This window comes from Mandrillus leucophaeus, unplaced genomic scaffold (assembly GCF_000951045.1).
Source record: "Mandrillus leucophaeus isolate KB7577 unplaced genomic scaffold, Mleu.le_1.0 Scaffold297, whole genome shotgun sequence".
NCBI lineage: Eukaryota > Metazoa > Chordata > Mammalia > Primates > Cercopithecidae > Mandrillus > Mandrillus leucophaeus.
The window spans coordinates 2458432-2486217 of NW_012103109.1; the positions used below are offsets into that span (position 1 = coordinate 2458432).

General features: G+C 47.3%; 3 protein-coding genes across 6 annotated transcripts in view; 1 reads left to right on the plus strand and 2 right to left on the minus strand.

Moving 5' to 3' along the window:
* PLIN1 (perilipin 1) overlaps positions 1-13640 on the minus strand; it is a 24466-nt gene extending 10826 nt beyond the window's left edge. Inside the window, exons 1-9 of the mRNA XM_011986345.1 lie at positions 13499-13640; positions 11467-11525; positions 7327-7531; positions 5606-5688; positions 4128-4392; positions 3642-3814; positions 1749-1940; positions 1086-1331; positions 6-86 (exon numbers count right to left, since the gene is read on the minus strand). Coding sequence (XP_011841735.1) covers positions 6-86; positions 1086-1331; positions 1749-1940; positions 3642-3814; positions 4128-4392; positions 5606-5688; positions 7327-7531; positions 11467-11511 — 1290 coding nt within the window. The 5' untranslated portion in view covers positions 11512-11525; positions 13499-13640. The remainder of the gene's footprint in view (positions 1-5; positions 87-1085; positions 1332-1748; positions 1941-3641; positions 3815-4127; positions 4393-5605; positions 5689-7326; positions 7532-11466; positions 11526-13498) is intronic.
* A 2045-nt stretch (positions 13641-15685) lies between these two features.
* On the minus strand, positions 15686-24947 carry PEX11A (peroxisomal biogenesis factor 11 alpha). Of its 3 annotated transcripts, none has more exons than XM_011986328.1 (3): positions 24740-24941; positions 20579-20694; positions 15686-18001 (listed from the first exon to the last, which is right to left on the minus strand). In XM_011986328.1, exons 1-3 carry the CDS (start codon positions 24793-24795, stop codon positions 17523-17525), a joined length of 651 nt encoding a protein of 216 aa, XP_011841718.1. In that variant the 5' UTR covers positions 24796-24941; the 3' UTR covers positions 15686-17522. The 3 variants fall into 3 exon arrangements, with proteins under 3 accessions (XP_011841718.1, XP_011841717.1, XP_011841720.1); XM_011986327.1 differs by having other exon boundaries at positions 15686-18094; XM_011986330.1 differs by lacking the exon at positions 20579-20694 and having other exon boundaries at positions 15686-18094; positions 24740-24947.
* Positions 24948-24961: 14 nt separating this feature from the next.
* WDR93 (WD repeat domain 93) overlaps positions 24962-27786 on the plus strand; it is a 51280-nt gene continuing 48455 nt past the window's right edge. For both annotated transcript variants that reach the window (XM_011986331.1, XM_011986332.1), the window contains exon 1: positions 24962-25020. The gene's annotated coding sequence lies outside the window, so the exon portion shown is untranslated. The remainder of the gene's footprint in view (positions 25021-27786) is intronic.

The following is a 27786-nucleotide window of genomic DNA, read 5'->3' on the forward strand; positions in this document are numbered from 1 at the left end:
TCCGCCTCCCGGCGCTCGACCTGGGCGGGCGGGTTGTCGATGTCCCGGAATTCGCTCTCGGGCTCCATCAGCGACAGCCTGGGGAGCTGAGGGCCCGGCAGCCGCCTTAGAGTCCTGGCTTGGCCCTGGTCCCTGTGCCTCTCACCCACCGCCCCTTCCCGGGTCCCTCGATTGTTTCCCCGGGAGCGGCCGTCAGGAGGCCACAGGCTGGGGAGCGGTTCAGTAGTTTGGGGGGCACCGGGGAAAGCCCTGAGGTCCTACCCACTCTGAGCTTCTCCATGGACCAGGTGGCCGCTCAGGCAAGCCAAGCCTCCCAAAGTTTCAGGATCCCCTAGGCCTCCCTGAGGGGAACCCTCAATGGGAGGTCATCAGCTTTCCTAACTCTTCCTTGCAGCCCACACAGTGACCTGGCCAGGGATGGGTACACTTTCTTGGGGCTGGCCCGAGCGCAGGGTGAACAGAAGGGCTGCTAAGATCCCTGGCATGCTGCTTGCTAGAGTGACTGAGTAACCCACCCCCTTACCAGCTCTAAGGGTGCTTTCTGCCCTGACCAGCCCCCCTCAGGCCTGCATAACCTATAACTTGCTTTGGAAAGGGGTTCCCAAAGGGATGGCATTGGTATCTCCTGGGTTTTTCCTATTGGCGACAGGTGATAGAATTGGGTGGAGCCTGCTGCTGTCCCCTGGAACTCATGGCCCACCCCTCAGGGTGCCCTGGAAGTCTCTTCAACCCCTTCCGGCGCAGCAGCATGCAAACCTGCCTAGCACCTGCCCGGCCCTTCAGTTGGGAGCAAAGGGGTGAAGGTGAGTCACTGGGATCCCGGGACTAATGGCTGGAGACTCCTCTACCAGCAGGTGGGAGGGGCTGTGGGGAGAGGCCTCAGGCCAGAGCCATGGGCCTCTATACTCCTGGGGCTGGGAGAGGCCCAGTATGTCAAAATGTTGCCAGGGCACTGCGGACTGCAGGGAGGTCTCCAGAGGAGTAGGGAAAAGGAGGGAGACTGCATCCCCTTCAGTCAAATCTACTTTATCTGCCCTGTCCGGGCCCCCTTGGGACACTAACAGTTTGCCAGGGGTGGTACTCACCGGCACATAATGCACCACCGTGTCCACCACATTGTCAGTAACGCCCTTCAGGGCATCTGATAGAGACATGGCCCTCCCCTTGGTCGAGGAGACAGCAGGAGCTGGTGTGAGGTGCAGCACCCTCCCTGCCATGCCCAGCACAGCTGCAGGTGCCCATGTCACAGCCGAGATGGTGGTCTGGAGGGCCTTCTGCAGGTTATGTGCCACACCGCCCAGGAGCCCTTGAGGGCCTGGCAGGGCTGCTACCTGGGGGCCAGAGCAGGGTCAGTGCCTCCTGCAGTAACTCCCCTGACCCTTCCCTCCTCACCAGCCCCAGAGCTCAAGGGAAAAGCATGAGAATACCAAATTTACAAAACTTCAGGCTTATTCTGCCACTAGCAGTGTGGCCTTGGACAGGTCACATTCCCTCTCTGAACCTCTGTTTCTTCTGCAAAATGGGACAATAATCTCTGCCCTGCCTATTTACAGAGTGTTGCAAGGATCAGCTGAGAGAATGACATGGAAGTCCCTCATCAGCTGGGCATTTGGGGGTGGGGTGAAGGGTGTTGCACACACATGCCATGCCCCTGCATCTGGGCCAGAGTTCCTGAGTTCACCCTATGCCTCTGCTTCTCACCACTTCTGTGAACTGGATGACCTTGAGGCTCCCACTCTCCCCCTCACCTCACTGAACTTGTTCTCCTCTGTCTCCAATTCTTCCTCCTCCTCCACGTCCTCTCCCTCCGTGTCTGTCTGGTCCTCATGATCCTCCTCCTGGGCGGCTGCGAGGCTGTGTAACCAGGGCACCCGCACTTCACTCCTCCGCCGGGACACCGCCTGCATGGCCACTGAGGCACCCCACTGGGCCAGGCTGCTCTGAGGGAGGATGGCAGCAGATTGCTGGCTCAACTGCCCCTGCTGATGACCAGGGAGCCCCAGCAGCCGAAGCCCCTCGCCCCCAGGGTCCAGGCCAGGTGGTGAGCAGGGCTCGGCCCCAGCAGACTTTTCTTGAAACTTTTTATTGAATGGTAATCTACATACACTAAAGTGCACACATCTTTAGTGTAAGCTTTGTGAATTTTTATAAGAACACACCTGTGTAACCACCACAGGTCAAAACATAGACCATTTTCACACCCAAAGACTCCCTGTGTCCCCCACTCAGTCCATAGTCCCTCAAGAGTAACCACAATCCTGGTCTCTGTCACCATGCCTTCGTTTTGCCTATTTTTGGACTTCATATAAGTGGAGTCACATCATGTGTATTCATTCATTAATAGCTCCTTTAGTTAAATATTATGGTGTAAGTTTCACCCATGTTGCTGCAAATGGACGTAGTTCCTTCTGTTTCATTTCTGTGTAATATTCCATCATACGCATTTCCCATAACTTACCCATCCTACAGTTGATGGGCATTATCATTGCTTCCAGTTCTTAGCTAAGGATATCACTGATCTGAACATTTTTTACTTGTCTTGGGAGACTTAAGTGCTCATTTCTGTTGGGTATACACTTAAGAGTGGAATTGCTGGGCCATAGGATATATGTTTGTTAGCTTTGGTAGATACTCCTCCCAGATCTCTAAAGAGTGAAACATTCAATGAACCAGAGTGTCCCATGGGAAGAAATTGACTGAGCAAGTGGGCTGGTGTCTCCTGAGGCACATTCTAAACCTCTAGGGAGCCCCACAAACAGAGCCTCCTTATTACACAGCTTTTGGGGATGCCACTCTATTCCATGTGAATGGTGGCATGTGAGGTTCTGCCCACTGCAGGCCAGGCCCAGGCATGTGACTCAGTCTCAGCCGTTATTGATGCAGGGGACTGAGGGGAACTACTACTCCTGTATCCCTGCAGGGGCAACACTTGCTTGAATGAATGATCCAGGCCTGATGATGCTTTTAAAAGTACTGCTCAAAAGATGGCTGAAAAGTAGTAATCTTGTTTGCTGACCTTTGTGCTTTAATGTTGTTTTATTTTCTTTTCTGGCGCTAGTTTCTTACTAAAATTCCTTATGAAAAAAATCCAGCCTATTTCTGCTAAAATACAGAGAGGTGGAGGTGGGGAGTGGTGGGGAGTTAACTCTCCCTGGGCCTAGAAAGGGCAAATTTACCTTGGGTGCATTGGTGCTGGGTACACTCTCCCTGACAATATGGGTTGTGTACTTTGTTTATTTAAGGACGACAGTCCCTAGTGCTTGCATAGCAGATGGAAGTCCTGCTGTCTTATAGGTGGGAAGACCCATAGAAAGAGGCCGACTTGGGGGGATGAAGACTGGGGCTTGGGGGAGACTCAGAGGGAAATGGGGGAGATAGAAGTGAGTGGTGGGGCAGGAGCACTCTAGCAAGGCAGGCCTGCCCTTGCTTAACATCCTGTCCCTTCTCTTTCCCTGTGGTCTGGAAGGCCATCCCTATACCCCTCTCAAGGCCTCTTGTCCTTAGAACTAAAGTCCTAGCCCAGGTTGGAAGAGAGAATGTTCTCAGGACAGGAAGGGGCAATGGGTGGGGGATGGGAGGGACTAAGAGGCCCACAAGGGTCCCAGGCATGGGACCAGTCAGAGCTCAGGGCAGATACTCACCAGGGGCGCCACTCCTGGGATCCACATGGCCAGGGTGTGGCCCTGCTCCAGGGCCCGGGCCATGGTCTGCATGGTGTGTTGAGAGAGGGTGTTGGTCAGAGCCCCAACCCTGCTCATGAGGCTCGGCTTGGCCTTAGGAGACTTCTGGGCTTGCTGGTGTCCAGGAGCAGGGGCTGGGTAGCGATTTGGGGCAAAAGAAGAGAAAACAGGTAAGAGAGGGGCTGGGGAGATCTGGGTCATGTCTAGGACTGGAAAGCAGGTGTTCTAGCTCCACCACAAACTCACTGGTGAGTTCCACAACTCACTTTCCCTCTTTACAGATGGGGTGGGGGCGGAGGGGGGTAAATGATTATGAATCCATCTCAAAATCCCACTGGCCTTCCCTATTCCAGAGCAGTGGCTGGATGAGCCCTGCCACCTCCTGCTGATTCCCAGGCAGTGTGTGTGACAACTCACTCCCAGGCCGAGCCTCCGAATGGCAGGTACCTGACTCTTCCTTGTCTGGAGGGAGGAGGTACTCCACCACCTTCTCAATGCTGCCCAAGGCCAAGTCAGCCCCTCCAGAAGCCAGTCGGCCAGCTCGAGTGTTGGCAGCAAATTCCGCAGTGTCTCTGGCCACTCCCCAGGCGAGCTCGCACCCAGCCAAAGCGGCCCCCAGGACCTTGTCTGAAGTGCTCGCGATGGGAATGCTGATGCTGTTTCTGGCACTGCGGAGGCGGGTGGAGATGGTGTCCTTCAGCTCAGAAGCAATCTGGGGGAAGTTGGTGGGGGTGTTAGGCATGTGGTCTTGCAGGCCCTGGAAGGGCAACCCTTTCGGGGTCTGGTGGCCTGAGCCCAGGTCCCAGGAAGGCGTCATCTAAAGGCCCAGGGAACTGGCACTGATATTTGGGTACCTGGAATTAAGCTAGGCTTTAAAGGGAGAGGGCTCCAACCTTCCTTGTGCCAACTGTTTGGATCTCCTGGCTTCTTCACCCCCATCACTGCCTGTCAAGATCCCTCTCATCCTGTGAGGATGACCCCAAAGACTCCTCCTTGGTGCCACCTGTCCTGATACCCTCTTGCTCACAAGGAATCTCCTTCATCCTTTCCTCAGAACACAGCGTTTCTATTGATTTATAGGTGTGCTTGATCTTCCTACAAGTTCTGCATTGAAATAATTTATCTTTTTCTTCATTATCCTGGGAGCACCTTTGTGACAAAAATGTTGCCTTTAATCTGGAAAAATGGGGAGCAAAGGACACAGGCCTCACAGCTCAATGGACCTGCTCTCACTGTTTCCACTTACTGGTTTCTTTTCTGTAAAATGGAGATAACAACCCCTATCCCAGAGGGTTGACAAGAGGATTAAGTGAGAGTACTTGATAAAGCATAGGTGATGGCCCCGGGCATAGGGTAGGGCTCAGTACATGTTTGTGGGAAGGGTAGTTGGTCAATGAGATAGATGAGGTCAGAGACTGAAGCTTATTCCCCAGAAGCACCAAAAACAAGTCCTTATCATAGCAACTACCTAATAAATATGTAGCCAGGTAAAGTGACTTTCAATCTCATGGTCCATAAAATGTTGGATCTTGAGGATATGGGACGACACTCCTGGGATCTGAATGAGTGTGACTCATGACCTTAAGCAGCTGTAGTCGCCAAGTGGTCCAGGGCAGACTGTGGAACCTCAGATCCCAGGGTGTGGTATCCGGAGGCAGTAGGACTTGCCAGAGCTCCTGTTTGGGTTTGCCTCTGGGCTCGTGCCTGCTGGTCCCAGAAACCTCATCTCCATTTAGCTTCACAGGGAGAAGAGGAGCCTGTTGTGTGGTGTGGCCTTGGGAGCAGGCAGCCTCTGCCGGTCTTGGACGATGCTCACCATGGGACACAGACTTCCAGTCACGGCATCAGCAGCCCCTGCCCTCTCCACTCTGAGAGGTGGTGACGACAGAGTGCAGGGCGGCTTCAAGAGGTGGGAAGGGGCTTACCTTTTCAGGAGGGTACTGGAGGGCTGGGATCTTTTCCTCCAGGTGGTCCAAGCCTCGGCAGGCCAGCTCATTGGCAGCTGTGACTGGAAGGAAGGGGTCAAGTTTGGATGAGTCCTGCCTGTCTCCATGAGAATCTAGCAGTGGCCTCTGTGCCAAAGAAGTGACTTGGAGCCCTCAAATCCCAAGGCCTGCTGCCTCCCCAGCATCTCTGGACCCCAGGCCCTTTGCCCTCTTTAGCCCCTGTCCGCAGGGACTCCTCGAGACCCGGGCCAGTTTCTTACATCTGTGTGGGAACTCTGGAGTCACTCAGACCTGCACTCAAAAGGCCAAGTGACCACGCCTAAGCAGCCTGTGGCCTCAGCAAGTCACAGCCTGTCTGAGCCTCTGCTTCCTACCTTGTGAAAGGTGAATTAATGGTGCCTGCCTGGCAGAATTTTTATGAAGAATGATGGGAGCTATATGAATCACCAACAAGTACTGTTCTTTCCTCCCTTCTCTTCCCTCCGGACCTGCATGGGGGCTCTGAGTGAGCATAAGGAGGGAGAAGAGAGGTGTGAGAGGGAGGCAGATGGCAGTGAGCCCTTGGGGCTGGGCCTGCTTAGCTCTCAACATGACAAACTCCCAGCATAGCCAGTGCAGGCCCCAGGCTGTCCATGCTCTTCTTTTTAACCACTCGGTGTTGAGATGGTCAGCTGTCTGAAGAGGGTCGCAGGGAAGGGAAAACAGTTGCCCCTGGAGGGTGGGCTTGCATCAGAGATGCACCTGCTTCAAGGGGATCCCGCCTGGGTCTGCCGGGACATTGGCTCTGCAGCCATGGCCACTGGGGGCCATAGCTTTCAAGGAGAGTTCTTTGTACTCTTTCATATATTCTTTCTCCAGATACCTTATTTTTCTTCACAAAATTCTCGAGCAGCAGAGAGCCCAGATGACTTAACTGTCTTCCAGTTGGGCAGAATGAGACTCAAGGCAACTATTTAAGGAGCTTGCAGCCAGGCACAGGGCCTGGGCCTACTTTACATCTGTCCTCTCCTGTTTGCTGTGTGGAGTCCTCAGCTACCCATAATTCTGTAATTAGGATGGTGGAAGGTGCTAGACTTTTTGGCATTACTGCAATTTCCCTCAACCCTGTCAAGAGCTATGCCTTGGAGACCACATTTTCGGATGGGGCAGAACAATTTGAGTGGTGCACACCTGGTAAGGCCCGTAAGAGAACCGTCTTCTGCCTCCAGGGCCCTGGCTAGTGGCTCTCTGCTGCCCCCACCTGTCATGAGCTGCTACCATCAGCTGCTGGGCTCAGCCAGCTTTCCCCTCCCTCCATGCCATCCAGCCCTGCCAGGCCCCCTAGTGTGGCTGCCTCTGCCTCTGCCAGACTGCTGGTTCTTGCTGCTGCTGCCTGTGCTGCTACAGTGAGTGTCTGGTCTGCCACGGGCCCCAACCTCACCACTGCCTGCATAGCTCTGCCTTCCCTTCCCCTGCAGATTCTCTGGCCATCATTGTTATCCTAGGCAAAGGCCAGCTGGGCCACAGATAGGCATCTATAGATGAAAAGAGATCTGTATGTATACCTTTATATCCATAGATAAGAAGACCATGCAATGGGATGTGGGCAGTTAAGCAGACAGACAAGCAAGTTATCAGTCAGACAGACTGAGAGGCAGACAGACAGACTGGCAGGTAGGCAGTGAACAAGCAGGCAGCTGCTGAGTGCCGTCAGGACTCACACTGGGTGGACAGCCTGCGCACCACCGGCTCCATGCTCCAGGCAGCCAAGTTACTGGCGCTCTGCACGCCCTTCTCATAGGCATTGCACACAGAGGCCACCAGGGGGTGGGCTTCCTTAGTGCTGGTATAGGTCTTCTGGAAGCACTCGCAGGTGCCACTCACCACCGGCAGCTGCAGGACCCGCTGTAGCACATTCTCCTGCTCCTAGTGTGGAAGGAACACATTCAAGTTGTCCCACCTCCCTCTCCAGCCTCCCAGGAAGGGGACCTCAGGGTCATGGAGTCCAATGGTGCAACTAGCCTGAGTCCAAGTGACCTGGGAGGAACCAAGGCCAAAGAGGTCTCCAGATGCCCCAATCATGAGAGCATGGGAGAGCCCATGGGGAAAACAAGGCCATGTCCTCCTGGTCACCATCCAGGTTCTGGAGAGCTGCCAAGGCAATCTCTGTTCTCCAGGGGCCAAGTCAGATCCCATCACCCCCACCCCCACCCCAACTCACTCCCCTGATACCTACTAGTAGAGAGCAAGTGTTGTTAATGTCTAGAGTTTTAATCCACCTTTGATTGGTGGCTTCTTCAAACATTTTTCTGGTCTTTCTGAGGTACTGCCTCCCCGCCTGTGTATCCTGGCCCCACTGCCTAGAACGCTCACCTTCCCTCCCACAGCCCTTGCTGCCTGGCAGAGTGCCATTCCCTCAAGACTCCACTTGACCAGCACCTCCCCTGTGAAGCTTCCAGACTCTCCTCCATCGCGTCGGAAACCACTCCCTCCCTGGCTGTCTCCACATTCATTACACAGTGCTATGGTTATGGGTATTCATCTCACTCCCCGTAGACTGTCATCTCTGTATCCCCAGAGTGTAGCCTAAAGCATGGCACAGTAATGTTAGCTGAATACCTGAACCACAGTCAGGGCTGTGCCTAGTAGAAGGCGTAGGTTTAGATCTGCCCAACTGCACAGAATCACAGAATCTTAGGCCCCCAGGGGACTTTGTGGTAAGAATCCTTTCCATCGTTTCTCTGGTAGACTTGTATTTGTTTTTATTTATTTATTATTTTCCTAGAGACAGGGTTTCACTCTGTTGCTCAAGCTGGAGTGCATTAGTGCCATCATAGTTCACTGTAACCCTCAACTCCTGAGCTCAAACAATCCTCACATTTGTGCCTCCTGAGTAGTTGGGATTACAGGCGTGTGACACCATGCCTTGCTAATACTTTTATTTTGTAGAGGGGGCAGGTCTTACTGGTCTTGAACTCCTGGCCTCAGGTGATCCTTCTGCCTCAGCCTCCCAAATCACTGAGATTATAGGCATGAGCCTTTGTGCCCAGCCAAGACTTATATTTAAATATCTGCCTGAATGAGAGCTCTCCCCCTCATAAAGTGACCTGTGTCCCTTGTTGGACAGCTTTGCTGAGCTGAAATTTGCCTCTATCCCCCTGTTCCACACTCTGCCCTCTGGAACAAAACTGAGCAAACCTATTTCATCATTCATGGGTTGGCCCTTCACATATTTGAAGTCAAATATGTCTCCCTCAGGAAGTACCTCCATCATGTTAAATGGCTCCAGTTCCTAACTTCGTTTACAAATGGTTCACACTGTGGTCTGGTGACCCCCTCTCCTGGACATGCTACAGTTTTACATTATCTTTCTTAAAAATATACTACCCTTGCTTGAGCCCAGGAGTTTGAGGCCAGCCTGGGCAACATAAGGAGACCCCGTCTCAACAAAAAATAATGATAATAATAATTAGCAGGCATGGTGCTGTGTGCCTGTGGTCTCAGCTACTCGAGAACCTAAGGTGGGAAGATCACACGAGCCTGGCAGATGGAGGCTGTAGTGAGCCATAATCATGCCACTGCACTACAGCCTCGATGACAGAATGAGACCCTGTCTCAAAAAACAAAAAAAACGAACAAACAGAAAACACTCAAAGACAGCACTCTGGGTGTGATCTGTGCGTGCTGAGTGTAGTGGAACAATCGTTTATCATTTCCAGGGTGCTATGCTGTTAGTAATGCACCTTTGGCAGCAGTCACATAATTAAGCTTTAGGTCACCTAGGAACCTTAGTGAAAAAACACTGGTCTTTGAGTAAAAGAGTGAATTCTAGGGCTAACAGTAGAAGCTCATGCCTGTAATCCCAACACTTTGGGAGGCTGAGGCGGGATGATCATTTGAAGCCAGGAGTCTGAGAACACTCTGAGCCACAAAAAAAAAAAAAAAAAGCTAGTCATGCTAATATTTGATGGCATGTGGACTACAGAGTCCCAGCTACTGGGGAGGCTGAGGTGGGAGGACTGCCTGAGACCAGAAGGCCGAGGCTGCAGTGAACTATGATGGTGCCACTGCACTCCAGCTGGGGTGACAGAGTAAGACACTATATCTAAAAAATAAATAAATAAAATTAAAAGAACAAATTCTAGGCATGCAGAGGGAAAGAGCATTTGTCAGGTGCCATTATGCTGCAGGCACTGGTCTGGGTGCCTTGGTGACATGAGCTCACTTAATTCTAACAGCCATCCTCTGGGGTTAGCACTGTCACCAACACTGAGTCAATGAGGAGACTGACGATCAGAAATGGGAAGTCATTTACCCAAGATCCCACAGCTGGTAAGTGGCAGAGCCAGGATTCCAACTCGAGTTGGAAATAGCCTGCCTAGGATTATCTTCAAAATAACACAAAGTGAAGGAATTAATGGAAGTGAGGATGAGGCAGGATTGGCCATGAATTCATGGTCTTCAGGGCTAACAAAGGGTACATGGGGCTTATTATGTTCTTTTCTGTCTGTTCTTATGAATGTTGAGAATTCTCCATATCTAAAGTAAAAAGAAAAAACTCCCCAGGTCAGATTCAGATGCTCAGGCTCTCTGTAACTTTGAATATGACACTGTGGCATGGTTTTGCTCATGAAGTGAAGACCTGGCCTGTTCTGTTTGTAGGAGGGAGAGTTCAAAGATCCCCATCAATGAGACCTATGTGTACACTAAGACAGAGCAGCCCACAATGTCTTCGGGTTTTTTTGTTTTTGTTTTTGTTTTGAGACGGAGTCTCGCTGTCTCCCAGGCTGGAGTGCAGTGGCGCGATTTTGGCTCACTGCAAGCTCCACCTGCCGGGTTCACGCCATTCTTCTGCCTCAGCCTCCCGAGTAGCTGGGACTACAGGCGCCCGCCACCACGCCCAGCTAATTTTTTGTATTTTTAGTAGAGACGGGGTTTCACCATGTTGGCCAGGATGGTCTCGATCTCCTGACCTTGTGATCCGCCCACCTCGGCCTCCCAAAGTGCTGGGATTACAGGCTTGAGCCACCGCGCCCAGTGAAAACATTCTTTTTAACAGTTTGGACAGAGCCTTCAGAGGTTGTTTTAGACAAAACCAAAGGGGGAAAGAGATCCTGGGAAGGGAATAAACCACCGTCTGTTAGAATGGCTTCACTATGTACTCGACCATTTTACGCCTCTCTCTTCTATTATTCAATACAAAACAAAGTGATTCCTAGTGCAAGAGTTAGTATAAGCCTAACTTGGGCAAGGTGGATATTGTACAGGTTCACAATTTTTAAGTTTCACTATCTGAACTGTGTGCAAATCTGAGATGCCTTGCCAAGAGCCATCAAGCATTCCTAAAAGTATCAAACCACTTCAAATCACAGTGAAAACCAGGTCAGAGATAGAACACCAGACACACGGAATATCCCACCCTTCCCCTGACACAGCAGCACAGGCTGTGTACTGTCTGACTCCGGGAGGTGCCATTTGCCATATGAATGATGCTGGAGACAAAGAATGCAGTGGCTCTGCACTGAATACACATCCAGCTGGGCGGCGGACAGAGCATGGGCTTCTGCATCAGGGTTTAAACATAGTCATTCCCTTCCTCTCCACTCCCCACTAAGCCAGGATTTCTGTCCCTTGTTTCCAAGGTGCTTAGTTTTTAATAAGCATCTTTTTTCCTCTCCCAGATCTTCCAACTGCCCTCTACAAAAGGTGGTGAGGGCAAGAATAACTAAGCCATGGTAGTCAATGAACTAGGATTATAATCTGGGCATATCTTGCTCTAAGTCCCCTGCATCTTCCCTCCCTGCTTCTTCCTCCTCCCTCAGTTGTCCATCCCCTGTCACAGATGAGCCCGAGTTACTTACAGGGAGGTCTCCATCCAGCAAGGTGGGGCCTTTGTTGACTGCCATCCTAGCTCTTCAAGCTGCAAAACAGAGTCCCAGGTCCCATCAGAAGCCCTCAGGCTTGAGCTCCACTGGGTCACTTCCCTACTTCTCGTGGCCACCAACCTGGGGGCCCATTTGCCCTGAACGGAAGGCATTAGGTTGGAGGGTGAATGTCACACACAATAGCCCCACTCCTTAGGGTCCCATAGGAATGAGTTGCTCCGTAGCTTACTTGTCAAGACTGATGTTTCTTTCTTTCTTTCTTTTTTTGAAATGGAGCCTTGCTCTGTCGCCCAGGCTGGAAGGTAGTTGCACAATCTCAGCTCACTGCAACCTCTGCCTCCTGGGTTCAAGGGATTCTCCTGCCTCAGCCTCCCCAGTAGCTGGGATTACAGGCACCTACCACCACGCCCGGCTAATTTTATTTTATTTTTATTTTTTGTATTTTTAGTAGAGACGGGTTTTTTTTTCTTTTGAGATGGAGTCTCACACTGTTGTGCAGGCTGGAGTGCAGTGGCATGATCTCCACTCACTGCAAACTCTGCTTCCCGGGTTCACACCATTCTCCTGCCTCAGCCTCCCAAGTAGCTGGGACTACAAGCGCCTGCCACCACGCCTGGCTAATTTATTTATTTTTTTTAGTAGAGACGGGGTTTCACCATGTTACCCAGGATGGTCTCGATCTCCTGACCTCATGATCCGCCCACCTCGGCCTCCCAAAGTGCTGGGATTACAGGCATGAGCCACCATACCGGCTAATTTTTGTATTTTTAGTAGAGATGGGGTTTCATCATGTTGGCCAGGCTGGTCTCGAACTCCTGACCTCAAGTGATCTGCCCACCTTGGCCAAGCCAAGAATAACGTTTCTTATAAGAGTTCAGGTTAGGAGGCCAGGCGCAGTGGCTCAGGCCTGTAATCCCAGCACTTTGGGAGGCCAAGGCGGGCAGATCACCTGAGGTCAGGAGTTCGAGACCAGCCTGGGCAACATGGTGAAACTCTGTCTCTACTAAAAATACAAAAATTAGCCAGGCATGGTGGTGGGCGTCTGTAATCCAGCTACTTGGGAGGCTGAGGCAGGATAATCACTTGAGCCCGGGAGGCGGAGTTTGCAGTGAGCTGAGATCATGCCACTGTATTCCAGCCTGGGCGACAAGAGCAAAACTCCATTTCAATAAAAAAAGAGTTCAGGTTAGGAAATAAAAAATGCAGGCAGCCATAAGAGATAAAAAGTTTTAGCTAAAGTCTTAAGGCTCTTTAATGAGGGTCCAAAAGAGACTAAAACAAGTTTCAAGCTGGGGGCATTGGCAAGCACCTGTAATCCCAGCTACTGAGGCTAACATGGGAGAATTGCTTGAGCCCAGGAGTTTGAGATCAGCCTGGGCAATATAGTGAGACCCCCATCTCTAAAAAAATAAATAAGCAAGTTTCAGGTTTCATCTTTGAAAAGGCTCTGGGTTAATTCCTCTATTTCTCTCTCTCTCTCTCTCTCTCTGTGTGTGTGTGTGTGTGTGTGTGTGTGTGTGTGTGTGTCTGTCCCTCTCCCCCTCTCCTTATCTTTTTTTTTGAGACAGGGTCTCAATCTGTTGCCCAGGATGGAATGTGGTGACACAATCATGGCTTACTGCAGCCTTGATCTCCTGGGATCAAGGTACCGTCCCACCTCAGCCTCCCAAGTAGCTGGAACTACAGGCATGCACCACTATGCAGGGCTAATTTTTTTCTTTTTTTGTAGAGACAGGATCCCACTATGTTGCCCAGGTTGTTCTTGAACTCCTGGGCTCAAGTGATCCACCTGCCTCGGCCACCTGCAGTGCTGGGATTAAAGGCATGATCTACTGTTCCCACCCAATTCTTCTATTTCTAAGCAAACATATCTGTGTTCTGGAAAAGACAGTAGCCCCAGAATAGCTATTCTATACTTCTGGTATAGAGTATCTATACCAGAATCTCTCCCTCAGTAGTTTCCCTGCAGAGCTTTTCATCCCAAGCAAAATTCCCAAGAGGCCCTTACCTTCAACTTCTTCCCTTTAATGTTCATAAACAAGCCATGTAAGGCAGGTGCCCCAGGACCCCAACACTCACTCCAGCTGACCGCCACGTCAGTCTCACAGAGCCCAGGCTGCAGAGCGTCTCCTCAGGCAGAAACAATTCCTACCACTCCTGGGAGCCTTGGGCAATGCTACTAACGCCTCCCAGCTAGAGGAGGGCAGAGAGGAAGAGAAAGCAGGGTCAGCAGTTGTCATGGTTATCTGACCCAGGGTTCACCAGGCATATCCTAACTTCTCTAAGGACATTTAGCAAACAAGGAGGTAGGTGGCAGAGCTGAAGGAGATCCAGGCTCAGAGGACTTAGTATTCCAGAGCCATGAAGCATCAGTTCTATAATGTTCCTGCCCTCAATTCACAAAAGTCTGCTTTCCAGAAAGAAGGTATAGAGATATACATCGTTAAACTCAAAAGCTCTAAAGTTCTATATACCTCTGCAATCTTTTGGCTCCTTTTCTGTAGAGGGTCTTGTGGAACAGTTCTCAATCCATTTCTCTCATCTTTTCTTATTTACTAGCAAGAGTGAATGTTGAACAGTAAAATTTAAACCCACACAGAAGAGTTCATCTGAATGTATTAGTCTTTGATTATGGAGATAAATTGCCCTCAGTGAAGAAGCAACAGAGCCGGGAGTTGTTTTTGACAATATAGCCTTTGAGGGAGGAATTTCCACTTCTCAGAGTTCAAAAAAATTTATTGAACTTTACCTGGCCTAAGATGCTACCAGAATGAAGAGTGGGAGAGCCAAGTAGATTTTTGTTCCCCTAAGTCTGGATAAGCGACAGTGTTGACTAAGATTCTATCACTAATCAATAGCAAGACAACCAAGAACTAGCATCACTCAACCCTTCTTTAGGCAGGACTCAAGCACAAGCCCAAGTTCTAGTTCCTGGCTTCAGATATGATGGAGGACTATGGTGTAAGCCATAGCTTTCAGATTAACTAAGAAGGGCCTCTTTGTGAAAATGGACAATAGGAAAACAAAACGTATTTTCTTTGTTGCTGGTGGAATTACATGTATTGTTGACTCTTCTAAGTCACACACTGTGGGCAAGAGAAGAAAGAGATGGGAGTGGGGAATTATGAAAGATCCTTGGTAATAAATTACATATCTGTGATGCAATAAAGTAGGGAATGAGAAGGCAGGAAAGGGAGGAGTCAAGCAGGGAGGCTTCAAAGGAGTAATATGCTATACATTTAATACTTATTGATCCAACCTGGGCTCTTCAAATGTAAGGCAGTAGAGAAGACAAAGTATTTAAAGAAGTGGCCTCTGCCCTCACCTCAAGGTTCAGCACAAATCATCTGTGAGGCTGTGACTGGACAGCAACCTGAGCCAAAGGGCAGTTTTCAGCCTTCAGAGTAGTGGCTTTGGGCCAGAGGGAGTATAGGGCTTTGTGCCTGAAAGCTCTGCCAAATCAACTAGTCCTTTGGCTGCTTTAGCTGGGAGTGCAGAATGTGGGTGAGAGGTGAGAAGTGGTGAAAGGGCCTAGGAGAGTCCCGAGGGAAGACAGAAGTGTTAGTTTTCTAGCAGTAGCTTGCAGGGCATAGAGTTCTATCTTCTTTCCTTCTCCGTCCCTACCTGCTTTCCCTACCCCTCCACCACATGAGAGCAGGGACCTAGGTCATCTTGCTCACAAGTGGATCCCCAAAACCATGCATGGCACTCAAACATTTATTGTTGAATAAATGAATTATCAGGCAACAATGCTCAGTTGTGAATGTGCTGGGCTGTACATCTATGAAGAACTTCAATTTTTGGCATCCCTCATGAATGTGGAGGCTCTGGGGTGGAAAACATTAGTTAGAAAAAAGGATTCACAGGGAGGTACCAGGACACCATTAAGATGGATACCACTGTAACATACCACCATGAATTCAACGCAGACTTATCTAGGCAGAAGCCAGCCAGCCATTGACAGGGCTACTGTAGAGCACCCTCTCCATGGCAGCAGTCTAGATGAGCTCATTCAGAGGTCCCTTTTAACCCAGAGGCTCTACATCTCAATCTTTCTCCATCCTCCTCCTGAGTCTGGATCTTCCAGCCCAGAGCTCGCTGTACCAACTGTGTAGGCTGATTGAGGATTATCTGCTGGATTGCCTTACATTTAACTCTTCTCTATTCCCAGAACATACTCACAGACACAAGTCAATTTTGTCTAGAAATTTATTGAACATAATTAATCTATTACAGTAGAGGATCTGGACAATAAAAATAGCTATTTAAGCTTTTAATTTGCCCTGACCTAGTAGCTTTCATGTCTCTTAAAATTTCCAAAATTTTATTTCTCAAATTCCATATCTTGATTGGTTAAACAGACAGCCAAGAATATGAGTCTATTTTTTGAGAATCTCAATCACATTTCTGGGAAATATAACTTATTGAGTACATATTTATTTTCTCATTTCCATTCAGATAAATGACACGGCTTTGCTGGGAGGGCTGACATCAGCCTCCTACCTGCTGGCATCCTATTTCCCTACCTCACCTCCCTCAAACTAAAGGATCTGTAACCACATATAAAGACCCACATCCAAGATGGGAGATAGGAACACGAGTCAATGTCATTGACTCAGCATTCCAGTGTCCTCTTCACTGGCTTCCTCCTGTGCTTTACACCTCCCTCAATCACCCTACAAATAAGATGTCTGATTTATCATAGAAAATTGTGACCCTGTTACATCTGGAGTATCATGAAATTTTTTTGACTAGATAAATTTTGATGAAAATTAATGTAGTATTGCCTAAATTGTTAGAAGGATTTAAATAAAACAATCTAGCTGATGAGTCTAAATACTGTTATAATTTTTTTTTTAAGACTCAAGGTCTTGCTCTATCACCCAGGCTGGAGTGCGGTGGAAGCTCACTGCAGCCTTGAACTCCTGGACTCAAGTGATCCTCCTGCTTCAGCCTCCAGAGTAACTGGGACTACAGGCATATGCCACCATGCCTGGCTAATTTTTTAACACTTTGTTGTAGAGATGGGGTCTCACTACATTGCCCAGGCTGGTCTTGAACTCCTGGCCTCAAGCAATCCTTCTGCTTCAGCCTCCCAAAGTGCTGGGATTATAGGTGTGAGCCACCACACTCCACCCAGTTTTAGTTTTTCTAGAAAAGAATATAAACCACTGGACAAGGAAGGTCCAAATTATGGGAGAGTAAGAGGCAAAAGACAGGATTCAGGAGGGGATCACATTTCTACTCAATTCTGAAGACAGTGGGAGAGCATGGAACAAACACTGGATTAGGAGTCAGAGGAATGAGGCTCTAGCCTTAGTTGTTTTTTGTCTGTCAGCTTCTTATCTGTCACAGGCTACATATAGGCACCCATTGTGACCCTCTGCCTATTTTTATAAGTCCCTCCTGTCTGCTTCTGATTTTTGCTTATTCACTGCACCCATAGACACAATTTATACCATGAAGGTGCCTGATGCTTTTCTGATTCTACTTCTGGACAGAGCAAGGACATGAGTATAGTGATGGTATAAGGGCCAACAAGTTGAGAGGCTGTCAGCCCAGCTCTCCTCCACCCTGCTACTGACATCAGAGCCTCTACTAGATCTGAGAGTGCCATGCACCAGACCTACTGTAATTATGTGAAACCAATGATCCATATAACCCTAAAGTTATTGTATATTAGTGTTAAATGATCAGTGTGATTGGGTCTTTTTAAATTTTTTCCTTTCAATTTTTATTCATTCAGCAAATACTAAGCTCCCACTATGCACATAAGAGATGTTCAATCAATGTTAGATGAAGGGAAAATATTCAGAAATTCACAAGTCACTCCAGCACCCCAAAAACATACAAGTCTTCATGTTCCTCCCTTCTCCATTCTTGGCCTCATCTCTGCCCACATCATAGGTTGTTAAATGCTCACATGAACAAGAACTTAAGCACAGTATGACATGGCCTTGACTTACACAAATTTCTATCCCACTAAGAGGCCATCTTTTAAAGTAGGTACTAGTTCCAAGCCTAAAAACACCCTAACGGGTCTTCAACTTCATCTGAGGATATGCCACAGTGATCATGCCTGCTATAGAGGACACAAGACCTCCAAGTCCAATGATGCCAGGATTGGACTTATAGATCCCCAGCTGGTCCAAAGGGTTCAGGATATCACAAAGGTTCTTCACCGTGTCCAGAAGCAAGGGAGGATGCTGCTTCAGAGATCGGAATAAGAGAAGTAGAAAGGATTGGAGCCATTCTGTTTCCTCATCAGCCACACTGTACCCAAGAGAATCCTGGGATGCTGATTTCTCTTTCTTTGCCCTGTCACGTGTAACTCGTTTCATCTGCAGGGAGATTTCATACAGATCCCTGACCAGGCTCAGCAGAAGAGAAAAGCAGTAGTGGTGGGCAGCCCTCGTTCGCCATTTCTCTTTGTTGATGCCAGAGGTGAGACCTACGCTCCTCACCCAGAGGATGGTGTCACAGATGAAATAAATCACACGGTTCAGGTTGGCTAATGTTAAGCATAAGCGAGGTACCAGGTCAGTGGCATGAATGCTCTGCTCAGTTGCCTGTATAGCATGTACCACATTGCCTAGTCTGAACCCTGCAAGTAGAACCCACAATAATGAACAGTTATTTCATTAGTACACAACGGGAAGATAGAATCCCTGTATCCGGATGAGGAGCCAGCTTTTCGTTGTTTTTTGTTTTTTGTTGAGACAGGGTCTTGCTCTGTCACACAGGCTGGAGTGCAGTGGCACCATCATAGCTCACAGCAGCCTCAACCTCCTGGGCTCAAGCAATCCTCCCACCTCAGCCTCCCGAGTAGCTGGGATTATAGGCATGAGCCAATGTGCCCAGTTTAGCACTGGTGTTTTTAACAACTGATGGTCATTCAAGGCTCAGCCTTTGTTCAGAAAAAGAGAAAGATTTTACAGTACATTAAGGACACCTAAAATGATCTTGGAAGGCAAAAAAATACAGTGACTCTTTAAATTTACCTCCTTCATTGTAATGAACACCTTAATGTTGACTGACGGCATACTCCAGGCAAGGTCAATCATGAGTGTGGACAGTTACATCTGATTATTTACCAGCTACACTTCTTTAGAAGGAAGGTACTATGATAACATGAACTCTAGATGCAATACTCTCTTGGAGAGTTTGATGCCTTACATTTTATTTATTTTCCAGACAAAAGACTGTCTTTTTAAAAAACACTATTATCATTTTGCCATTTCTCTGGTCCAAACCCCTTTTGGCTACCTATTGTCAAGAAAATAAAGTAGAAATGGTAGAATTTAATGGATAGAACAATTACTAATATTGTCACAGAGCTCCTAGTTGAATTAAATCAACCATTGCAATGGCATGTCCTTATGTGAGCATGTAATTCAATTCATCAGGGATGCATCAATCAATAGGTACTTACTGAACACCTTCTGAGAAAGAGTTATAGTACTAAACGTCATGGAGGATGCAAAATAAGTACTTTTCCTTGAAGGACCATACCTTAGGAGGCGCTCAGAAGTACCTACCGTCAGAAAACTTATAATCTCAGAAGGGGCCGGGCGCGGTGGCTCATGCCTGTAATCCCAGCACTTTGGGAGGCCAACATGCATAGATCACCTGAGGTTAGGAGTTTGAGACCAGCCTGGCCAACATGGTGAAACCCTGTCTCTACTAAAAATAAAACAAACAAAACAAAAATTAGCCAGGCGTATTGGTGCACGCCTGTAGTCCCAGCTACTAGGGAGACTGAAGTGGGAGAATTGCTTGAACCCGGGAAGTGGAGGTTGCAGTGAGCCAAGATCACGCCACTGCACTCCAACTCCAACCTGGGCAACAGAGTGAGACTCCATCTCAAAAAAAAAAAAAAAAAAAGACTGTTTGGTATTATGTTATCAAAAATAACATAAAATAGTAAAATAGTATATATAATGACTGTTTAGTATATAGATTCTGGGTTCCAGTTCTGGCTGTTGCACTAACTGGCTGAATGACCCTGGATAAGCCCCTTCTGGACTTAGATATTAGTGACCTCTAAAGGACCTTTCAGCTCCAACATTCTAAATAATCTAAACAGAATTTCTAATCTTGGCCTTCAGTGCCAGCCAGAAAAGCTCGCCCCACCCTTCCCATCCCTCTGCTTGACAATTTAAATCTTCTCTCTGTCAAACTAGTTTTGTAGTTTGACAATGATCCTCCCATACAATGGTTTGCTCAGAACAGTTCTGAGCCTTTACTAGAGGAGAATGCCCTTTGAAACTCTTCTTCCTTCTCTCTAGCCTCACCTCAAGTTCCACCTCCTCTAAAACACCTTTCTTTTCCTCTACCTCAGCCAACAAGTTTGGCACTAAATCTTATATATCATTATTTAAAGCACCTTACTTCTCCCATAAGGCTCAGGAATATACCTATATAACATAGGTGCTCAAAACCAACTGATCAATATGTGATGCTCTACATTCCATTCTAATGCCTCTGCTAACCTCCTATAGCAACATCTGATTTTCATCAAAGAGTCAGAAAGGCAACTGCTATGAAAAGTACTGGATTTCCCAGTATGATGTATTATTAAAGTGATTAAATAAGTACAAAACATTGATTTCACTTTTTACCTTTAGCATGAAACCTACCTCACAAATGGTCTACAAAAATGTATCCACCTATATATCCTCTAGCACTCCTCAAGAAAGGAAAAAGGCAGGTGGTCTAGGATATAACTATTCCACTCTTGTTTAGAACAAAGGGGCTCACAGGAGCAGAAGCTCATGTCAGAGACTGCTAAAACATACTGTGATTCTAAGAACTAAAGGTGAACTAACACGTTGTCTGTTTCACTGGTTATGATTAAGCAGAAAGACAAGGTGTAGCACCAGATGCGAACATAACAGGGTGTTTATGAATGGTCTGCAGCAACACATTCAAACCTGTTGTACCATGAGGACAGTCTCACTGGTCAATTTCATCAATAAACTTGATTGACTAGAAATTAATGACCTAGAAATTACTCCATGAATTACAGGATCTGAGGCTGAGGATTCTAAACCAGGAGCCACTGTCCCTCAAGAAACAGGGTACTTACATTTACGACCAGTGCTCACACTGGACTCCAGTTTCTTGAGCTTCATTACCACCTTCTCTTTGCCAGCTTTAGGCTCTAACAAATATCTAAGCAACATGCATGTGTACTGAGTGGCTCTGAAATGCAAAAAAAAAAAAAGAAAAAAAAATTGAGAAGAATGATTTACAAACCAAATAAAACTTAATTCATGAAGTAAGGGAAAGAGAAACACATGCCTACAGACAACATTTCCAAGACCATTTCTCATGTAGCAGCTCTTACAAAAGCAAAATTCTGCAACAGTCATTCCACAGGAGAGCCAAAGGGTAGAACATGTCATGGAAATTTAACACAAAGGTAATGAAAATGAACTCTGCAATGATGCAGCCAATGTGCGTCCAAAAGGCAAATGGCACAGAGAAATGGATATAGTCGAAGTGAGAAACTGCACATCTCCCTCATGTTAAGTCTACAAAGATCCATACTCCTTCTCTTCCCCAATGTAGATTTCTTTCTTTTTTTTTTTTAGACCGAGTCTCGCTCTGTTGCCAGGCTGGAGTGCTGTGGTGCGATCTTGGCTCCACTACAACCTCTGCCTCCGGGGTTCAAGCGATTCTCCTGTCTCAGCCTCCCAAGGAGCTGGGATTACAGCTGTGCACCACCACGCCCAGCTAATTTTTGTATTTTTAGTAGAGATGGGGTTTCGCCATGTTGGCCAGGATGATCTTGATCTCCTGACCTCGTGATCTGCCCTCCTCAACCTCCCAAAGTGCTGGGATTACAGGCGTGAGCTACCTATAATCTGGCCTGATTTTCAGATTTCTAAAATGAACTTTTCTACCATGTACGTAATCTACCATCTATGTGACAGGACACAAACTCAAACCAGAACCAAATGAAAAGTCCACAGTTTAAAGATTGTTTAATTTTTTATAAACAAAAGAACCAAATACACATCAGTACATAAATTAGTATAAATATGTTTTCATAGTTGTCTTTCTAAACTCATTGGTATTTTATATAAAATACAGGTAGAACCCTGCTTAATAATACTATATATTTAATAAAGTGATTATTGTCATGCTTACAAATAACAATGGCTTACTAATATAAATGTATGAGAAATTTTACATCACATAGTCACACATCCAAATCCATTTGGCAATCTACTAATAAAGTAGGTGCCTGGTTCCTACTGTCTTGTAAGTGCATTTGAATCCCTTTATGCTATAAATATTATTCTCAATAAAAATGTGGTACATTTTCCATTTTCTAAAATAGTGAACTTGGTACTAGGAATGAAATAAAAAGAGAAGACTGGAATCATAAACAATCACTTTCTCTTTTTTAAGTGTGCTTCCTGGTTAGAGGGCTGGTCATGTCAATGACTCTGCCTTTCTGAGCTTTGGTCTAACAATAGGGATTAGGCCAACAGTAAGATATTACTTTTATTTATTTATTTTTGAAGTGAACATAAACTCAATATTTTATTGTCTTCATAATAAAACAAAAGAGGACACTTAGAACTGGAACTTCTCTTCTTATCTCCTCCCAATTCAAAATGCTGGCATCTTTTAATAGCCAGGACTCTTTTAGATCTTCACTGGGCTCAACACACTCAAGCTTTAGCAAAATCTTCTTGGTAGTTTTAGCCTTTTTCTGGAAAATCGGCTTAGTCTGCCCACCACAGCCACTCTGCTTCCTGTCATAATGCTGCTTTCCCTGGGCATACAGAGAATCCTTGCCCTTCTTGTACTATGTCACTTTGTGGGGTTGGTGCTTGCCACACTTCTTACAGTCCGACAGGTTTTAGGAACGTTCACCATGTTTGCGTGAGCATTACTGGCACACAAAGCAAGGTATTATTTTATGAATGCCAGTGTGGTCATAAAGGTTATACAGATCATCAAGGAGGCTGGGAAATGAATGCTAGAGATCTCAGATCTTTTGGAATAAACATATCTTAAATTATTATTATTATTATTTTTCGAGACAGAGTCTTGCTCTGTTGCCCAGGCTGGAGGGTAGTAGTGCGTTCTTGGCTCACTGCAACCTCTGCCTCCCAGGTTCAAGCAATTCTCCTGCCTCAGCCTCCTGAGTAGCTGGGATTACAGGCATGTGCCATCACGCCCAGCTAATTTTTGTATTTTTAGTAGAGATGGGGTTTCACCATGTTGGCTAGGCTGGTCCCGAACTCCTGACCTCGTGATCTGCCTGCCTCAGGCTTCCAAAGTGCTGGGATTACAGGTGTGAGTCACTGCACCTGGCCTAAATGATGATGATGATGATGATGATGATGATGATTATTATTATTACTATTATTTAGACGGAGTCTTGCTCTGTTGCCCAGGCTGGAGTGCAGTGGCACAATCTTGGCTCACTGCAAGCTTTGCCTCCCGGGCTCATGCCATTCTCCTGCCTCAGCCTCCCGAGTAGCTGGGACTACAGGCGCCCGCCACAACGCCTGGTTAAATTTTGTATTTTTAGTAGAGACGGGGTTTCACCATGTTAGCCAGGATGGTCTCGATCTCCTGACCTTGTGATCCACCCGCCTAAGCCTCCCAAAGTGCTGGGATTACAGCTGTGAGCCACTGCACCCGGCCTAAATGATTATTTTTTTAACCAACTTCCTTGATAAACCTTGCAGGGTACATTCTAGGTACACTGGAATTACAGGTTTCTATTTAATGAAATTTCTATTTAATGAAGCTTGTATATAAAGCAACCATTTAAAAAACCTATCAAACTAATGAGAAAGCCAGTATAGCTTGGTAGTTAAGTGGGCACTGGAGTCATTTGCGTGGACGTGAATCTCTCAGTTCTGCCGTGCGGTACTTACTAACCTCCTTCTGCTTGGTTTTCTCCATCTGAAATGGGGAGAATATTTAGAGTATCTACCTCATAGGGTTGTGATGAGGGTTAAATAAGTTCATAGTTGCAAAACACTGGGAACAATAGCTGGTATAAAGATGGCTTCCAAAAGCCTCATTATTGGGGCCATTCTAATTGATCTGTTTGTATCAGCACTTGCACACCCAGAAGAGAATGAAGAGCTGTTAAATAAAACTGCAACTGTAACTATTTTTTAATCAAGCAAGAATCAACCAAATCTCTAAAACATCATGAACTAGTACTGTATTTGTATTAAAGATACAATCTCTCAGTTCTTTTTGTTTCATATGGAACCGAAAGAAAAAGAGACACAATCTCTGTTTAATATTTTCAGTAGCACAGCATGAACCTTAGAGGTGCAGTTAGTTCTTTCTGAGCTTCTCTCCATTGTATTTCCCCCCCAGTCCAATTGGTGTGGTCTCATCCCTGCTACATTTTGTTCTACAATTTACAAAACTATTCCACATGCAGTACCTCAATGATACAGACTGGGCAATAATGGAAGAGAACTTCTGTCTCTATTCAAACATTTCAAGAGGTATTTGAGAACGGGCCCGGTGGCTCACGCATGTAATCCCAGCACTTTGGGAAGCCGAGGTCCGCACATCACCTCAAGTCAGGAGTTGGAGACTAGCCTGGCCAGCATGGAAAACCCCGTCTCTACTAAAAATACAAAAAGTAGTCGGGCGTGGTAGTGCACGCCAGTAATCCTAGCTACTCGGGAGACTGAGGCAGAAGAATCGCTTGAACCTGGGAGAAGGAGGTTGCAGTGAGCTGAGACCGTGCCACTGCACTCCAGCCTGGGCGACAGAGCGAGACTCCGTCTCACAAACAACAACAACAAGAACGAGAGATATTTGAAGCCACACCAAGTGGTTTGCTTTCCTGGCCACAAATAGTAACCCGAAGTTCCTCTTTAAAGGAAATCCCTCGGAAGAATGTTGAGTGGAGAGAACCAAATCTTTCTTTGCCCGGAGAGCAAAGTTAGGAGGGGAAGGAGGATCTGTCAGCCGGTGTCACGTCATAGGCGGTCTCGAGGCGGCTAGGGTGCCAGGCACTGGGGCTTTCGTGCACTAGGCTAGGACCGGATGCGGGTGCGTTGGGCCCACCCACGTTGAATTTAGGGTGAGGAGGGGCTCGGATACCAAACTTCCCCCGTAGGAGCTGGCAACGTCCTTCCAGCTTCCATCTACTAGGCTATCACCTCCTTTTTCTCGGGTGCCGGGGAATAGGCACCGGAGCACCCAGTTAGGGCGAGAAAGGGGCGGAGGCCGCTGGCACCTGACTCACCTGAAGAGTCGGTCCCGGCCCTGGGTCTGGTTGGTGAAGCGGATGAAGGCATCCATGGCTCCTAGCCCAAAGGCCACGAGTCGCACCAGGTTCAGGCGTGGGTCCTCTGGGGCCCGCCAGATCCCTAGGGAACGGTCAGTCCCAGGGTATCGGCTGAGAGGGAGGGGCTGAGTCTCTCCGCCCCAGAGGGGGCGGGCACACATTTTGTAGAGCAACTTCGCTGACTTCCTGTTTGAGCCGGAAGTTGTGGTTACCAAGGCGACGCAACGCCGCCGGGCCAGGTGAGCAAAACTTTTGATCCTACCTTCGGGTGTCGCGGCTCCCCTCGAGTCCCAGAACTCCCCTTTACCTGTAGAGTCTCCTAGAGGAAAGTCTGAGGGCTTCCGTCTCCCCAGACTCGGGCATTTCCGGATGCCTCGCGCCTCCCCGCAGATCTCAGGTTCTCAGGAACCCGGGGTGAAATCCCGAACGGTCTCTCCAGCCTGAGAACTCTCCTGAGCTCTTGCTTGGGACGGTGGGGCCTAATCATTTCCCAGCGCCGTGTCTCTTTCCCTTGAGCTACACCAGCTCCATGTATGGTGAAGGAAATGGTTAGGGCAGAGATAAGCCAATTCATATTGTGAACCTAGCATGAGAGCCAGATAAAGTGAGAGAATTTTCTGCTTGGATTATTGAACACTGAAAGAAGATTGTTACCTGAGGTAATCCCTAAAAGAGTCATTGTGAGCAAAGTGAAGCAAAAATAGATTGCAATAAAATTGCACCGCTGAACATTCGTTCTGTGCGGCTTGAAGAAATGGAGCCTCACCCACTCCGTGGCAGTAATTTTATAAAATGTACCCTCTATAACCACAAAATAAGGTCGGCGGGCGCGGTGGCTCACGCCTGTAATCCCAACACCACTTTGGGAACCGAGGTGGGCGGATCACCTGAGGTTAGGAGTTCCAGACCAGCCTGGCCAACAGGGTGAAACCCCGTCGCTACTAAAAATACAAAAAAAGTAGCCGGGCCTGGTGTCGGGCACCTGTAATCCCAGCTACTCGGGAGACTGAGGCAGGAGAATCGCTGGAACCCAGGAGGCGGAGGTGGCAGTGAGCCGAGATTGCGCCACTGCTTTCCAGCCTCAAAAAAATAAAATAACGTCAACATTTTTGTAATCCTTATTCCCTTGGTCACGCCAGATCATAACATTTGCAGGCCCTGGGTAAGAGTACAAATGGAGTCCAGCATACCGTATGTTTAAATATTTTAGTTATAAATCAAGTAATAAATTGTTAAGTAAAATAAAGTCTGTTTTCCTACATTGACAAATAAACCCTCATAGTGATGTAGAAGGCCAGGTTCATTTTCAGAATTCTTAGACTCCTTAGAACACCTGGAAACACAGCTGGAATATGGCAATGTGGGGAGAAATGGCCCCCAGTCTTTTCCCACTTCTCTTTCTTTTCTGGTTTCTGGTGCCCACCTACATTCCCTGCCAGGGGCCTTGCATACCATCCTGATACTCCAAGCCACATCCAACTTTTGCCCAGACCCCTGCAAGCAGCCGTGCCTTGGCCACCTTTCAGATCAAGAAGTGCTCACAGTAGCAGCTGGGTCTGCCCTCCAGAGAAAGCTGAGAAAGGCTCATGCAGGCCATGGTGTCATTTGGGCAGTAAATTCCAGGGGTATTGGTACTCCGAACATGGTCTAGACTCCAAAAGAGGGAAACTAGGCTTTGGGTGAGCATATATCTCCTTGGCCCCATGGGTTACTCATTTTTTGCAGAGGAAAGAGCCTGGAAGAGATCCAAAAGTTTTCTCTAAGTGCATGGCCCTGGTCAGGGAAATTCTGCAAGCAATAAGAATTTATTGAGTGCTGGCCATATACCAACCACTGTGCTGAACTCTAGTCCTAGGGTAAAGGTTAATAAGGAACATAGTAAACTGATAAGTACAATACAGAGATATGTTAGATGATAGAGGTGAGCACAGGGTGCTTCTAAACACAGATTTATGTAATCTGTTTTTTGTTTTTGTTTTTGAGATAGAGTTTGGCTCTTATTGCCAGGGCTGGAGTGCAATGGCACAATCTCGGCTCACTGCACCTTTTGCCTCCTGGGTTCAAGCGATTCTCCTGCCTCAGCCTCCTGAGCTAGGATTACAGGCATGCACCACCACTCTCGGCTGATTTTTTATATTTTTAGTAGAGATGGTGTTTCACCGTCAGGCTGGTCTGGAACTCCTGACCTCAGGTGATCCACCTACCTCGAGCTCCCAAAGTGCTGGGATTACAAGTGTGAGCCACCGTGCCCGGCCTCATCTGTTTTTTATACCTACAATTCTGCTTTTTTCACAATATCATATAAAGTGAATCATATAGTATGTAGCATTTTCTTTTCTTTCCTGATTTTACTTAGCATAATGCATTTGAGATTATGTTGTATACATCAGTAGTTTGTAATTTTTTATTCCACAATGTGAATGTATTATAATTCATTATCCATTCACCCACTGAAGTATATTTGTGTTGTCTCTAATTTGAATCAATTATAAATAAAGCTGCTATAAATATTTAAGTACAGATTTTGATGTGAAACATAAGTTTTAATTTTTCTAGTGTAATACACAGGAATGTGATTGCTGAAACATATGGTATGTTTAACTTTGCAAGAAACTACCAAACTGTTTTTCAAAGTGGGTATACTATTTTGTATTACCACTGACAATGTGTGAGAGCTTATCTGTTTGCCTATTGATGAACATTGGGTTGTTTCCACTTTGGGGCTCCTACAAATAAAGTTGTAATGACTGTTCGTATACAAGTCTTTGTATGGACATATGTTTTCAGTTCCCTTCTACCACTCTTTAAGAGTGGAATGACTGGATGTGATGGTAGGTGTGTGTTTAACTGTCCTGCAGTGGACAGGCCTATGCAAACCTACCCCCAAAAGTCTGAGAAAGCTGAGAGGCCAAAGCAAGAGGCTGACATACCCAGTTTCTCAGAAACAAACATTTAATAGGGACTTACAAACAGAAGCCATGTCTGTGTCTCAGGAAGCAAGACAA

What these genes read in the sequence shown, in the direction of transcription:
- PEX11A (XM_011986327.1), bottom strand. Translation starts at nt 24,795, where the DNA reads ATGGATGCCTTCATCCGCTTCACCAACCAGACCCAGGGCCGGGACCGA. An exon ending in GGCCGGGACCGACTCTTCAG is followed by an intron (nt 20,695 to 24,739) that starts GTGAGTCAGGTG and finishes TTTGCATTTCAG; the next exon opens with AGCCACTCAGTACACATGCA. An exon ending in TGTGAGCACTGGTCGTAAAT is followed by an intron (nt 18,095 to 20,578) that starts GTAAGTACCCTG and finishes TTCTACTTGCAG; the next exon opens with GGTTCAGACTAGGCAATGTG.